This window comes from Alosa pseudoharengus, unplaced genomic scaffold (genome assembly GCF_046254945.1).
Source record: "Alosa pseudoharengus isolate Yale_2024_CS ecotype anadromous, Long Island Sound unplaced genomic scaffold, YU_APseudo_1.1 YU_APseudo_1.1_scf_17, whole genome shotgun sequence".
Lineage (NCBI taxonomy): Eukaryota > Metazoa > Chordata > Actinopteri > Clupeiformes > Clupeidae > Alosa > Alosa pseudoharengus.
Genome location: NW_027468640.1, coordinates 26,456,739 through 26,473,395, shown reverse-complemented (window position 1 = coordinate 26,473,395; position 16,657 = coordinate 26,456,739). Strand labels below are relative to the sequence as shown.

General features: G+C 41.2%; 1 protein-coding gene across 1 annotated transcript; it reads right to left on the bottom strand.

Moving 5' to 3' along the window:
* Window positions 1-1,285: 1,285 nt before the first annotated feature.
* Window positions 1,286-14,467, bottom strand: ache (acetylcholinesterase (Yt blood group)). Its single transcript, XM_076289123.1, has 5 exons — window positions 14,281-14,467; window positions 9,508-10,979; window positions 6,659-6,851; window positions 6,363-6,538; window positions 1,286-4,059 (listed from the first exon to the last, which is right to left on the bottom strand). Exons 2-5 carry the CDS (start codon window positions 10,922-10,924, stop codon window positions 3,938-3,940), a joined length of 1,908 nt encoding a protein of 635 aa, XP_076145238.1. The 5' UTR covers window positions 10,925-10,979; window positions 14,281-14,467; the 3' UTR covers window positions 1,286-3,937.
* Between the last annotated feature and the right edge of the window lie 2,190 nt (window positions 14,468-16,657).

The following is a 16,657-nucleotide window of genomic DNA, read 5'->3' as shown; positions in this document are numbered from 1 at the left end:
CACCCTCAAATTAGGTAAGAAGGGTGGTTTACCAACTTTTCCTCAAATTTGCCGTCAGAAGTTCTCCTCTGTGAAGCTGCTCTCCCTCTAGTAGCCTACTGTACATTTACTTGATTACTTTAAGTATGATTTTTGAGTATCTGTACTTTACTTTAGTATTAATATGTTTTGAAACTTGTGACTTTTACTCCACTACATTTGAAAGACAAATACTGTACTTTTGACTCCACTACATTTGAACCACATTTGAGTCTTTGAATATAATAATGCGATTGACCATCTTGAAGTTAATTTTTTTCAATAGTCCAATTTGAACTTGGCTGAATTGGCTGTGTTAATGATGGTGACAATAGATTCTTCATCAGAACATCATCCATGTAGCCTGGGAGAACTACACAAACCTGTTTGCAATAGATTCTTCATCAGAACAATATTCTTCATCAGAACATCCTCCATGTAGCCTGGGAGAACTACATTTCTCTGTTTGCAATTGAGACTTGAGAAGTGGTCTGGTGTTAACCTATCCTCCATGATCATTGTGAAATTGGAATGAAATTAGACATTACCTATCACCTGACATTCACCACATAGATCTTTAGCGAACATCATTAAACAATAAATAATTTACTCAAAATTGAGTTATCTGGTTTTGTATTTGCCAGTTAAAATGTTTTTAGATTTGTGAACAGAGAATGAATAATGATTAATTATATTATTGCATCCATTTGAACAGTTGCAAGGTTATGAAAATAGGTAAAATGTTTTTGTTGGATGTAAGTCCTATGAGTGACCAAATTATGTATACCCTATTACTGTACTGACCAAATAAACATTACATTACAATACATTAAAAAGGACAAATACTTGTACTTCTGAATACCTAAGTTTTTTTAAAATCAAGTACTTCTGTACTTCAAGTAAAAATCTGACTTAGCAACGTCCACTTGTATTGGAGTAACATTTGACAAGGTGTATCTAACTTTCACTTTAGTAAAGGAATTGTGTACTTCCACCAGAGGTACGTCCACCTCTGCCAATGCATTAGCTACATGAATGCATAAGGTTGATAATTATCATTATATTGATGAATGAACACTGGACCCAGGGATGGACTACTGAACGTCCTGACTCCCAGCCTTTGCGGGAAGTCGCTATGTTCTCCACCCCTGATATCCGAATAAGGCCACTTATGTCACTCTTTCAGTAATAGAATGGATCTAATTGTGAACTGGTAAAAAGAAGACAACGGGGTCATTTTTAATCTAATTTATTTAATGAGGTTGTGTTGTGGGGCTTAAATTACAGTACCCAGAGAAAGAAGAGAATACACAGTAACATGCAGAGATGGCACCATACTGCCACCACACAGGTTTGGCACAGGGGGCTTCATCTGGTGCATCAACAAAAAATGACAACTAAAAAAAACATCATAACGACAGCAATAATAATAATAATAATAATAATAATAATAATAATAAACAAAATGTTATTTCACCTAATTGGATATGTTCTGAATTTCAGTCCAAGAAAGAATCTTTCTCAATCCAGTGCTCAACGGTATGAATGTTATGTTAGTACTTACTATCTTAATCTAATGTGGTTACAAGACAGCAGCATGGGGTTTCTATTAGATGCTTTGAACACACAACAGGCTTGCATCCATGACTACAATACATAATCTACAAAAGCCATTCTATTTAAAGTACTAGCGACTGTAACAAATGATGTACAGAACGGGTGTCTTTTTTGGAAAAAGGAGAAGTTATACATAAAATAAACTGAAATAAAATATGGCACTCTTTATATTGCTTTGTTCAGACATATCAAAGCCTTATTACAATGACCATCATCAAAATAATAAGTGAAAATGTGTCATTGGATTCAAATACCAAATACAATGAACAATGTGTTTCAATTTATTGCTAATGTAGACCTTTTCAGAGCTATAGTAGTACTTTCACTTGATAATAGGTATAACACACACTTGTACTGTGTATAGGCTATCTTATAGAGGGTAACAGTCAATGTGGTGCACAATGCAGAATGGAGGAGGCCAGGAACATGCAGAAAGTACTATCTGGCATAAGGGAAACTATAGAGGGCTTTTCATTTGCCTTAAGCGCATCAACTTGTGTAACACACGCATAAACACACACACACACGCATACACACACACACACACACATGCACCCACGTGCATACACACACATGCACGCACGCAAGCACGCACACACACACGCACACACACTCCCATAGATACATACCGGTATACATACACAACACCCTTTCATCATCTAAATTCTATGTCATTTTGACAAACATTCTACTGAAACTACAGAACACCATTCCAGTCACAAGGAATTACATGCCTGGTGACAAAATCGATCAAAGTATACTTGCCAAAAGACCCCTCATTCAGACACAGAGCTGATTCAGATACTATCCATACTGTTGACAGGAATCAAAATAAATACTGTACAGATTGGTGCAGACATGTAAAGAGACAGTGATCAAAACTGAAAGTAGACACATGACAAACAGTTTCCCCAAATCTAATTAAGTTAAAGAACATGTAATAAGTCTTCCACTGTTGAGAACTGATAAAGCATGCACAATGTATTTTGTTTAGTTAAAAAGCAAACAAAGATCCTGGTTGTTGTGTTGAATGGGTGCAAGTGGCTGAGGGGTAAAGGGAGATGTTTCATGAACCTGCATTTTGTTTCTCATTTCTACCTCTCCCATTTACCCACAGCAATTAATAGCTGTCAGGCAATACAATGGCTGACTCAGCAGCCTGTCATGTTAAATAAAACCAAGTAAATGGCCTCTCCTCCATTAGGATAATGGATTGGGAGAGTGCTTACACACACACAGTCTGAAGGAGAAAAAAAAAGAAACACAGGCCAACCTTCTAGCACAGTGACAATAACGTTCTGCAATGGTATTCATTTGTTCCGGCAGACATACGCATACACTCACAAAAATACATGCATTCACAAACTTACACTGAGTTAAGTGAACACGGGCTAACTTTCTGGTGCAATGCCTTTGATAGGCATAATTTATTGTACAAACCCATGCAAAGAGGACCAATAGTCATGCTGAAGAGTAATGATGAAAAGACATGTGAAATATGAATACTTACAGTGAAACACTAGGACACACACACACATACACACACACACACTCACACACACAAAACAGTACGGATTATATGTGTTCAGTGCAATCTAGAGCAGTGTTTTAGTTGCCTCCTGATTAATATACCTGTTAAACGGTGTAAGCTGGACCCACAGACAGATGTACAGACAGACATATAGAGAGATATGAATGGATACTAGTGTACACAGAATACGCATTGGACATTTCACTAAGACCAACATACACAGCAGAGACGCTAAAAGAAAGCAAATCAAAAAAAGGCAAAATTAAAATATATTAATGAAAACAAGGGGATCCTGAGGACCGAAGTCAATGAGTTTCCTTGCCCCAGACACACACACACACACACACACACACACACACACACACACACACACACACACACACACACAGGCATACCAACACACAGTCATACCCACACAATCTCAGTCTTCAGAGGTAATTGCACATCTTTCCCATAAATGACCACACCTTTACATGGTCTCTATAGCAGCCTGCCGAGCATCACAAAGAGTTCTACATTTCTTAGGAGTAAGTGAATAATACAGGTAGAAAGTAGTGACTGACATTAAAGGACAAACGCTAATGCTAGGTGCACTACACACAGCAGCTAGTGTAGTATTCAGAAATCTACAATCACTCCCACCCTCCAATGAGTGTATCAGTCACATTACTTGTGAACAACTTTTGACCCATTTCATTTAAACAGCAACAAAGTTGCTGACACCGAAAAGATGTTGACATCTCTAGCGCATATAGCTTTGCGTCTTTCCATTTAGAGATCAGTGCAGCGCTCCTGCTTGCTGTAGTGATCAAACTGGCTCTTCCAGTGCATCATGTAAGAGCTCCAACGATGGAACTCCATTTTCCACTGTCGCTCGGCTTCATCAATGTTATCTAGGAGGAAAGCGATAAAAGCGGTCAAAATCGCAATTAATAATAAACGGGTAAACCAAGTTGGAAGAGGCTGAATCAGGCACTAGAAAAGGAATGGAATAGATTAACAGGCAATTAGATTATCAGGCAGTTGAACAGGCAACACATGCTACAAAGTCACCTTTCTTTTTACGACAAATAATAGTAGAGGGCGGAAGATGGAGGAGAGCAGGTCGTCGGTCTTAGTAACATAAACAGGCTGTCAGTTTAGCTTAATCCTGGACAGAGATTGCACTGGACATGTGCTTTACACCTATTAATATACAGTATGTGTGTGAAACATAGGAGGAGACAAAGGGATTACCTCTATATATTAATAGTGTGATTTTGAGGGAGGGGCATGAACACTCACTGTACATAGCCAACTTCAACAAACTGCAAATGGAAGTGGAGGGAAATATCAAGTAGTTGAACGAAGGATTGTCAACATCCCTGATCAGGGAACTGTAACAAACAAATTCCAAAACTATAGTATAATATTGTTCCAGAACTACTTTGTTATTCTGAAGCAAAACCGTTTTAATCCAGGTGTGCCTAGGACTGAGGATTTAAGTATACTTCATAACATCTGTATTCATACATACATCTGTATAGGTCTATAGCTGCCCCGTCATAGCTGTCTACTTTAAATAGCAATAGCTGAAATGTGCAATAGCTGAAATGTGACTTCAACAAGATTGGATAAATGTGACTAGCTACCTAGATGATATGCTCTCCTTCAACAACCTGTGAGCAGGCAGTCACCTCAATGGGGGCTGCTCAATCTTCCGACACCCCATTATTCCAGCGATTCAATAGTCCGACCTAACTTACAAATAGACACTTAAACAAACAGGCTACTGGGACTGAAGCCGTGGCAATACGGCCTGGCGACACCCATCCCCACCATTCTACATCTACTGTAGCAGAAAGGTAGCAGTCTGTGACATGATATAGCCTACGCTACCTCCTAGCTATGCCCCTAGTATGACAAAATTGAATTTCATGACTTTTCCAAAACTTTCAATGAATTTACTGAAATCCATGACTCTCCAGGCCAGGAAAATGGGATTTTACAATTCCATGACTTTTCCAGGTTTTCCATGACAGTGACAATCTTTCCATGACAATCTTTAAAGCTGTGATTTGCTGAAGCATGAAACATAAATGTGTAATTTTATCCGTGGTTTTTTCAGTCGTTTTGTTAACAGGGAGATAACAGACTACTGGACTGACGGATGGACTGAGTGTGTTATACCGGTCACAAAGAGGGCTATTGTTCTATTGCATAGGCTACAGCAGGAGCAGCAGGTAACAACAACAGGTGTGGGACAGCACAGAATGCAGAATAATGGAGCCCACAGACTCACACAGCCTGGGTTAATAGTACGATCCGAATGACTCAGGAATCGTCCAGTTCTAGTTTCCGGCAGTTTTGTTAACAAGGAGCCATCATACTAATGAAACGTGCCTTTGTACTGTCACTTTGGATAAAGTGCCTCCTAAATGAACAAATACAGCAGATAGATTTTGTTTCCTCTTGACCCTGAGTCAAAGCTTTTAAAACATGCCACACGTACGGTTTGCACAGACCATCTCCTGTCCCATTTGCACAGCACTTCTAAAGATATATGGAGCCTCTTCAGTGCATGGCACGGAGAGCGGTCTACTTTGACTGATGATGGAAAGTGCCTGCTTGAAAACCACAGTGAAATGCTCACAAAGGCTGCTTTGTTGTTGATGTGGTTTTTTGCTGCTCAGGTTCTATAGTTCTGCAGTTATGTTGTTGTATCTAGCTGGCTATCTGCTGTCGGCTACTGGCAGAGCTTGTACTGTAAAAAAAAGGGTCTTCACAGATCCCGGGGTACAACACGCCGAGCTTGTTGCTGCTGTCTTCGGCTGACTGCAATGCTGTATTACCAGTAACACAAGACATGTAACATTTTTCCTCCTCATTCGTTTGTATAGCTGACATTCATTGACTGATTTCATCCAGATGAAGTACATTCACTGCAGTAAAGAACTTTTGTAGAAAAGGCCTCTGATTGTGTGTGTATGTGTTCTGTGCATGCAAGCAAAACACAGGGCAAGCAAATCATGGTGCTTACATTGTGGCTGATACATGATTGATTGATTGCACTAGATAAACTATGCCTCCTGTGAGATTTCAAACAATGAGGGTTTAGTGTTTCACAAACCAAGATCTCGCAAACTCGCAAAATCTGATCCCAAGACCCACATCCTATTTTATTTTTTTTAAATATTGTTATTATCATCATTATTACCAGTGATGTTGAGAAGGCGAGGGAGGAACCGGTTCCACAAGGCACACATTTGTGTCCTCAGGCCTTTGTAAATTTTCATTGGTTGAGTGTTCAGTCCCACGTGCTTCTGATCAGTGTTTGTGAACTGCGGCCACCTCCTCCTGTCAAAACTGCCATCTGGATTGAGATTAGGATTTCTAAAGAAAGGAGGATACATGAAGGAATTGATGAAACAGAGTTGAATAGCAAACCTATTGCCAATATGTGTCAACAGACATATATAAAGATTATGTTTCCATCCAAGCCCCTGGTCTTACCCAGTGCGAGCGAAGTTAGCCCAATATCTCATCATTCGTCGACTCAGTTTGTCTTCCTCTAATGTGTAATTCAGTCTCTTCTCCAAGGGAAGTCCGAACACAAATTCAATTTCATACCCATGAATAACGCCCATCCACTCTGGCCAAGCCAGGTTGGATGCCCGATGGTCAAACAGATAAAGATATACGGCACCTGGAGGAGAAGACAATTAAACATCATCTGTAAGGATATTGATTGGTGGAAAATTGATGGGTTATCAATGGAGAGCCATCACTCCTGATCCCATTGCATCTTGAGATATCTGCCATCAGACCAAAAGTCTTGAATACATACGGTAAGTACATGGAAAATATAAACACATGACTATATTTATTTGCACTTTATATTTATCTATATTTATTCAATAACTATCTATCTTTTATGGATTTTAGAGCATATATATTTATTTTAACAAATGTATCCTTTGATGTGCTTTCCTATTGTTGCTGAGCAACTGGAAGTGTGGATTTCCCTCTGGGATTATTAAAGTCTCTATCTATCTATCTGTGAATACATGACATGTCACATTTTAATAGAAATTTCCTGTCAAAAATGTCGGTGTAAAGTATCCATTACGTACATCTTCCATTTTGGCTCAGACCTTTAAAAGGTTTCAGGTTTCATTTTGAATGAAAGTAACTCCCTCTCTCTCCACCTCAAGCTGGTGTGTGGTGAGCGTTCTGGCGCATAATGGCTGCCATGCATCACCCAGGTGGCTGCTACACATTAGTGGTGGTTAGTGAGGTTATCCCTTCACTGTGAAGCACTTTGAGTGTCTAGAAAAGCACAATATAAATGTAATGTGTTGTTATTATTTAGTACCTATTTAGGTATGTCATCTAGCCAGACTTCTATGTGATTACAGTGGATGTATAGAACATGATGTTGAAATTGTTTTCAAACAGGTGTACCCAAACTTTTGATGCACAATATAAGACAAACTAAAATAATTTTCCAGTCTTGGGACCAGGAGAGGTCAACCTTCCTTCCTCCAAGTTTCCTAGATCAGTGGATGCCAACCCCAGTATTTGTGTATAGTGTCCAGAGTTTTGTGCAGCCCTTTGATCATTTTAGATTGGGCATAAGACTTGGCTTGCTTCTCAGTTTTTTGTTTAATTTCATTTGCAGTTGCATAGACTAACGTCAGTTAAGTCACACTACTGGGGTTCGGCCATTGAAAATATTCAAATGCACTGTCCTTTACCAGGGAGCCAATTGAACTATTCCTTGCATTTCTTTCAATTCGGTTGTTGTCACTTAACTGCAAATGGAAAAAAAGAAAGAACAGAAAGGTTGTATAGGGGCCTGGTAAGTTTCAAGAAAACTGTACAATGTGATTCCTTCTATATTGAGTTTACAGGGGCAGCAATCTGTCAGATTTGCAAGATGAAAGAAAAAAATAAAAAGTGCATTCTGTGGCTTTCACATACAACATGACAACGCCACTGCTGCCTTCTTGAAAGCCATTAGTTTCAGTGGGTCGTGCCATGTGGTTTTCCGCTGTGTCTAACAAAATGCAGCGGCATGCAGGCACAGCGGCCAGCAAGCTTTTGGGCAGCAGTGGCAGATTTTAAGCTGAGCCCAGCAGCCAGAGGAGAATCACTTTGTATCTGGATGGGCCATTACACACCACCACATATAAGTAGGATAATCCACAAAGTGAGGAGAGGCATTGTGTCTGTGTGATATGTGATCAGACCAGATCTGTTTAAAATCTAGTTTAAATTTAATTAAAAAATCTAGTGAAACAACACTATGCAACAATTTGACACTTTTTGATTTGATATCCGCACACCGGAGTTTAGCTCCAAACCTTTTAATTAAAACCAACGACGTTTCGACCCATCTGGGTCTTTTTCAGGCAAATTATTTGACATGTATGACAAGAAGGATATGTAGGCTAGAATACAGCTGACACTTGTGACATGCAAAAGCTAAGTCCATTGGGTAGACCAACTTGTCCGATCACAGTAGGCTATTTCACATGTCTGGACCGGCCTTTTATTTCCCCATCCAAAAGTTACTCTTCGAAAGAACAGTGTCACACATTTCCACAAAGATAGGGGCGTACAAAATACATAAGACACTCTGCATTGGTTTTCGCAGCTGCTGCACTCATGTGCTTACAGTATAGGACAGCTACAGGGTCAGAACAGAGGCGGACATCCCGGTTCCAGAAAGTAGACATCCTGCAATATATTCTATCTACCTGTGCATTTAACACAGGTGATATCACTAATTATCTGATCTACCTGGCTGCTAATTAGGATTAGTTGGTTTACTAAATGGTTGGATCAAATACTTGGCAGGACTTTTACTTTCTGATCCTGGGATGTCCGCCTCTGGCAGCACCTTCCTATCGAAACGTATTTGCACTACAGAATATATGTTTTGCTAGCACCTCATGTTTAGCTTAATTAATCAGGTTAGTATGTTGGTATAGAGTTGTTGCCTCTACAGTTTGGAAGGAGAATAGTCAGCCATAGCTCTGTACACCACAGTTAAATATCTGACTGTGTCATCTGACCTCATGTGACTTTTATGTCACTCAAACTCAACAACCATCCTTTTGGTGTGCTAGTGTTGCTTTCTAAAAAAGAAACAGATGAAATATTGATGACATCTCACTGTAAAGGCTTTTATAATTTATGTATTTTAGGTGATGCCTCCATTCCATTGACTCTCATACTTTAACAGCATCAAAGTGGGACTATCATCTTTAGCTTTCATTGTGTTTGTCAAAACCTATGTTAAGCTGTACATAATGACCTCTAAAATTATGATCTGATCTATGTTTTATTTTACTTACCTTGTGAGTTTCCTCCATTATTGGATTCGGCCCCTGAATTTCCCCAAGTAAAAGCTCCTGCCCCCTGGCCTGGTTGTCCAGCTTGGGAATGCATAGCATTGTACTGAGCATATGCTCGGGCAAAGTGCTGGAGTGGACAGATCACGTTGTGGTCACCCACAATGTCGTCCATAGCATCTCGGTTTTTTAAGGGGTTATTCTCATCCATCCAGTCAGTATACTGCAACACCACTGCTTCCAGGCCAATGTCATTGGCATGTGGGACACTCATCTTTACTCCCTCCAGGAAGTCCTCCCGTGAGATGAGACTCTCGTTATCTTTGCTGAATCCTGGGGCACCATAGAGTAAGAAGTATGACCCTTCATCCTGATTGACACCAAGCAAGATCTGAGTGTCTTTGAAGTTGCCCGAACTGAGCATGGCGTCTGGTGTGTCGGGCAGAACAACTCCGTCAATCAGGGGAACGAAGGAGAACCGGAAGAGGCTGCTGTAAGGGAGAACCTGGAATTCGTGGTCAATCAGTTCCTGGGGGGGCCTGTTCCTCAGGCAGTCCACCATCTCTGTGTCATTACTGAACTGGCAGCCAACCAACTTAGCCAACAGGGTGGCCCTCCTCCGGGCTTCAGCTGGGCTGACTGTAGCCCATGGGCAGTTGGGGACCCCACTCTGCAAGATAGCACGGGTGAACGTTGGACGACTGTCTGGGGACAAGAGGTGCATCCCTACCGATGCCCCACCGGCACTCTCGCCGAAGATGGTCACTTGCTTTGGGTTGCCTCCAAAGAACTGGATGTTGTCTTGGACCCACTGGAGGGCTAGGCGCTGATCCAAGAGACCCACATTACCAGGTGCTTCAGAAGAACCATGAAGGGCAAGGAACCCGAATGCACCTATTCGGTAGTTCATGGAGACCACAACAACCTTCTCTGTGTTTGCCAGGTAACGGCCATCGTAGACGTCCAGGGAGGAGGAGCCACTGTAGAAACCTCCTCCATAGATCCACACCATTACAGTCAGGTTGTGTGGCCTGGGAGAGGCTGGTACCCATACGTTGAGGTAGAGGCAGTCCTCGCTCATCATTCGGTTTGGGTTCCACATCTCACTGCCAGGAAAGCCAGGCCAAGACTTATCCACATACTGGTAGCAGGCATTGGGGTACTCTTTGGCTTCAAATACATCATTCCAGGGCTTCTTTGGCTCGGCTCGCCGGAAGCGTCTCTTACCCAGCGGGGGCTCGGCAAAGGGGATGCCCAGGAAGGCTACGACGTGACCGTGGTCTGGCACAGGGAGACGGACTCCCTGGACGCGTCCCTGGCGCGTTGTAACCACGACTTCTGCCTCATTCTGAGCATAAGAGCGGCAGGCGAAGAGTGCAAGGAGGACGAGGTGCAGAAGGATGACGCTGGAAGTCTTCATGGCCGAGTGCTTCTTGTAGGTTGTGGCAATGAAGAGGCAGAAATTTGAGCAGAGTCTGTTGGGAAAAGAAGAAAACAGTAAAGTTCTGAAGAGGCAAAGTAAAGTACAAGACGTGACATGTGAAGGACATTAATACATACTGGAATTGCTGTAATGAAAGAAAAGCCGTTCAGGAAAATCTAGTAGTGTGAGTCCAGTGGGTTAATTAAGCAATACCACCAATATAGTGTTTGGCTTTGACAATACATCTACAGTAGCATATGTGGACTACAAATACACAAAGAACCCTATATGCACACCTGCAGGGTACTGTTTATGTTTTGAGTATTGAGTGGTTGCTATGACATCAGGATTAGTTCTGGAGGCATGGTGGGGAGACAGGGGTACATAAATTTGACTGCAGCTGTGTGACTGTGTGTGTGTGTGTGTGCTATTTCTGTCCCCCACCCCCCCACCTTATGCCAGTATGGGGTTCTATTTTGGTGGGTGTTACTTCTTCAGTGCCCCTCTTTCCATGTCTCTTTCTCTCTGTCCCAATCACGGATTTCAAATGCTTTAGGTGGAATCCTCCCTTAAAAGCATGGTAGGCTATGTATATCTATCGCCATGACAATGGCAACAACAATCAACGATAAATCTTAATGAACTTAATTGTGCATGTTTTCTATTTTAGTTAATAATGACATGTAGCTTATTAGAGACATGTTTCACTATGGACATAGACCAGTTTGATTAAGTAGGTCTGGACTCGTATAAAGGCTATGCTTCGTACAAACAATTTGTAATGTTATTGTCATCCTCAGTTAACCAGGCAGATATTACACCACAATGAAACTGATTAGACATTGGAACACCTCCACTGTGAGTGGTTTGTGTTGAAGACATTAAGTCCTTGAGGCGGAAGTGTGGGGTGTCAGTCTGTACGTCTGTAGTTAATAATATCTATGCAGACAGCTGCAGGGTTGAGGGACTAGTTGGGGAGGGGAGAGCAGAAGAGGAAGGTGTATGTGTATGAATGTGATTCCGTGGGCCTTTGGGTGTCTTCAGTTAATTAGACTCTGGAATCTATTTATGAAGTTCGCAGGGGTATTACTTACACTTCAGGATCACACACATCATTACTATGCACAGAGGTCCTCACGTGTTACCCATAAACTAACACGTCCAAAACCTCCTTCCTGTCTCTCATCCGCCTGTCATATCTGTTAATCTTCACACAAGGCAAATGACGTCTGTTTGGGTTTTTATATCATCTCACACCAAACTCTAAACGGCATTTTCAATTATGCTCCTTGAATCACTGATTTCTTATGGAAATAGAAATCCTAACAACACGTCACCCAGAGTGTCCAACCTCCACAACCTCTCCATGAATATCTCTGATGTCATGCGCCTTTGACTTGGTATCCATGTTTATCCCCATCCAGGTCATGTCTACTCTCACTGCTTCAAACACTCTTCTTGTAATAGCATAGTAGGCTACTGTACAGACCTCCCCCCTCCCCTTTATTCCATTTCCATGACCACCCTCTGCAAGTAGATATGAAATAATTTTATGGAATACCACCAACTTGAGATGACAATCACCTTAAATGTAGCCTGAAAATCTGTTTGCTCTTCTGGCCTTCTGCATCAACATAGCAAGCTCAATAGTTGGCTAAAATTCTGTTTATGGACCGACGTCCAAACATATAGGATGCTCGCTCATTTCCGTATAACCCATTCTTACAGTTACTCCATGTGACGTGATATACAGGGCAGTAGATTTTCAGACACTGACAGTTTGACGAGCGGCACGGGAATCGCTGGAATTTTCCGTTTCGCGCTTCACCCGTCTCATATTTCACTCACAACATAGAGGATGCGCGTGTGCGCACACACTGGCGAAGAGCAGGCTAGTCCTAGAGGACGCAGTTGTCGTCTTAATGTTATCGAAATGTCATCGCACAAGCTATAATAACAATAATCATAACAACTGGTTTTCTTCATAAATTAATGTAGGCCTAATAGGCTATTAACATGTAAGGCTATTATTTGCGTATAAATGACATGGAGGATTCATGCTTTGGTTTAGCTTCTAACCTTCATGTTGCAACTTTGCAAATGTCTGCATTTCGTAAATATATGTGACCATGTGTTTTTTCTCCCCAAAGACCAACAGCCACATTCTCCATCTTACATCAAGTCTACAACAGCATTGCTTTTGGAGGTTTATTCCAGCATATATCTGGAGTTAAATCTGTCTGACTCTATTAATAATAAAGGGAATTCAGCAAGTCGTAGACATTTGACGCGTCATGTATTATATTTCACAACAGCAGACAGGAGAAAGGATATAAGACTACTGCTAGAGATAAACATGTCTTCGTTTTTGGATGACAGCTGCTGAGCGCGCGGTTGCGTGCGTGAACGCCTCTGTTTTATATTTCAGGGAGACAGCAACGCCCCCTCCCTTTTACATCCCTGGTTCCTCCTTCATAAAATCATGAAGCGCGCATATCCATCCATCCATAGCTTCATATGTTAATTTATTTCATGTCAGTTTTACTAACCCTACAACCATATCCTACATTTTTAATAGGATAGACATAAAGGCCTGATAGGCCAATGACATTTAATGCAGTGAATAACTCGTACGGCAATTTTGACAGCTAATTATGCAACACAACAAACCAGATGTCTGTTGACAGCCGGTAATACCTGCTCAACAGTAACCGTTTAATCAAGTGAGTTTACGCTTGTCAAGAACGATTTAAAATACTATTCAATGTCCTCATAACATATCGACAATTATTTTACTTCACGTAGGCCTGGCTATACAAGGTAGGAAGAGCAACAAACTAGCCAATCGCCCCTCCATGCTTTTCCAGCCTCACGATGTTGGTCGAGGACAAGCAGTAAGAAAAGCCCACTGGAAATATGGCCATAATTAGCATAAACGCACGGCGTAACCAACACGACTAATGTTACTTATTTAGACTAAATTCCTGGTAAAGTGGCCCAAAAGTACCGTTTGAAAATATCATCCAAATATGAAATAGCCATTTAGTGCATAAACATTAACAGTGAAATAAACACAAGGTCTTGCCAACAAGGTGGAATAGCTCTCGAGAACTGCATGTCACCGTACTGTTCTGTACAGATGTGCCAGACTCTTACCACAAATTAACACACGGGACCTCAAACCTCAGATACCGCAAACCAACAGCAAACATTAAATAGCCTACTGTTACACCGCCAGCCCAACTCAATCATATATAAAAACCTGATCATTGTCGGTATCATCATTGCTTTACTGGCTTACGTTAAGTTACACAGGCGGTTCGGATATGAGGATCAATGTAGCGCAAGCCTACCTAGCGCCCCCCGATAGATCGGTTCAGCGCTGGATCTCTCCCGGTTCCTTCCTCCCTCACCCAGTCCTTCGACGAGGGAAAATGAAGCGCCAGACGCTCCCAGTGTTCCAAGGGAGACAAACGAATAAAAAACTACAGGGAGTGGATTGATTTCAGCTATCTGGTCTATGTGGTTTATCGTGCCCCTGACCGGTGAGTGCCGTACACTACACAGACGACAACAGGCGGAGACGGACCATAATAAACCTTAGCGGTGAAGGGGGGAAAAAACGCCACCTCTCGCGAGAAAACCACTCCTTTCCTTCGATTTCTGCGCGTAGCCTATTAATCAGGAAAAAAGCGCACAAAATATCTCTATTTTCGCATCAGTAGCCTAACTGATGTGAAAATAGACATCCAAAACATTTTAATGTTTGTTGCAATGTTATGTTGCAAAAAACTGTTTGAAGTAGGCTTAACCTATATCTGTGCTGCTACCTTGATTTTTTTTATATAGGCCTAGCCTATACTTTTTTTTTTCCAATTACAGGATGCTAGTTGCCTTCTGCGATATTCAAAATGCTGGACTAGTTCAGCTTCAAGATAGGCCTACATGTACGAGACTTTCACCTTGGATGATCACACCCTTACATGCACCCTCCCCCACTCTATATCTCAAAAACACACACACACACACAGCCAAAGCTTGATAATTCCATGGTAACGATTCTGGGGATCACAGGTGGCTCCATGTCAAAAGTGTTACACGTTTGAGCAACTCAAGTGCCTGAAAAAAAAGTCAGTGTATGAGAAAATATGCTATCAACCTCCCAGCAGGCCTCGTCAGTATAATTGAACTAACATTATCCCCAAAGCAATTCATCTTACTTTTAAGTTTTCAAAAACTATTCAAATTCTTCTGATGATTGAAATGGACATATTTTGATTCAGTATAGCCAGGCTTAAGGAATATCATGGAGATGGAATCGAGTGATACATACTAATACAGTATAAAGGCTAGTGAATGTGGATGAGGCCTGCACTGAAGGCCTGCACTGAAAGCTGTGGCCTGTCGATGGTCAATATCTCTGAGCTGGCGCTTTGTGGAGGGTGGTTAAATGGCGAGTCAGAAAAAGTTAATTAAAAAGAGTGCTGACCTTCACTTGCATCTACCTGCAATCTGTTTACAAGGGACATTGGCACACATGGTCCGGACATAGCAATTCACTAAACCATAAGAATAACATTTTGAAATGTTAGGCTTACTGAAGCTCAAATTACATCATGACTATTCTATTTTACAACAGATTGTAAAGCAGAGTATAATTAGCAGAGAGAGAGAGAGAGAGGGAGAGAGAGAGAGAGAGGGAGAGAGAGAGAGAGAGGGAGAGAGAGAGAGAGAGAGCGAGCAAAAGAAAGCTGACGTGAGAGTTTAGCTTCCCTGTTAATGTCAAGAATGGCGCCACAGCCAATGATGGATGCCCTTTACCTCAGTTCAAAAATGAAGTGCTAGTTCATTTACAAAGTCTTCTTTCATTTAAAGGGATACACCCCAAAATGACCATTCTCTCCTTATTATCCCTCTATTTAGCTGTCATAAACAGATGTCTTGTCGTTATGTTTCTTTTCCTATGGAAAACAAAAAAAGACTAGTTGGAAGAGAGGGTGTATTTTCAATATCCTCAAAATTACTACTTAGTAAATAATTCTGAAGACAGTTGTTACTGGGGAAACTCATTTTGTACAGTAATGCTGGCAGACAAACCTTAAATGGAAGGCCTCCAATGGTGACCACTGAAAGGAAGCAGACTAATTGTGTTTTAAGCTCAAGTAGTGGTCGTAGTAGTAGTAGTTGTTGTTGTAGTGGTAGTAATGCAATCCAATCCAATTCATCATTATTATTACTGATTTGCTAATTACTAATTCTGTACCATATAACCAGCAGTAGTAGTAGTAGTTTTAGTTTAATGGCTTATCAGGTTCAAAGCTCAAGGATTCAATATATATTCAATGCATGTATTTTGGATGGAACATTTGTACCTATTGTACATATTTGAATCTCCAGCATGTAAAGGTGGTGCTAGATAAAATGTCTGCAAAAACTATGCAGTGAGGATGCACTCAAATGCCCCCTGAGCAGTAATGCAGTTGTCATTGATTATGTGTCTCTGCTGAATCTGAAATACACAGCCATTGCCCTAAAAAATAATTCTCCTTAATCCAATCACAACAATTACCAATTATCCAAAGAGACGGGGAGCAAGCCATAGACGAGAATAAAAGGGGGAGGACAGGACAGAGATGACCCATGGAAATCAGGCCATTGGTAACACAGTTGTCGTGAAATAAAACAGACATTTTGCCTGTGTAGCATTACTGTGTGTAAGATGGATATCCT

Excerpts from the sequence above, each read along its gene's own strand:
- ache (XM_076289123.1), bottom strand. The coding sequence starts at position 10,924 with ATGAAGACTTCCAGCGTCATCCTTCTGCACCTCGTCCTCCTTGCACTC. Across the intron at positions 6,539-6,658 it reads GCTAACTTCGCTCGCACTGG|AAATCCTAATCTCAATCCAG; the intron begins GTAAGACCAGGG and ends TCCTTTCTTTAG. Across the intron at positions 4,060-6,362 it reads TCGCCTTCTCAACATCACTG|ATAACATTGATGAAGCCGAG; the intron begins GTAATAATGATG and ends CTTTCCTCCTAG.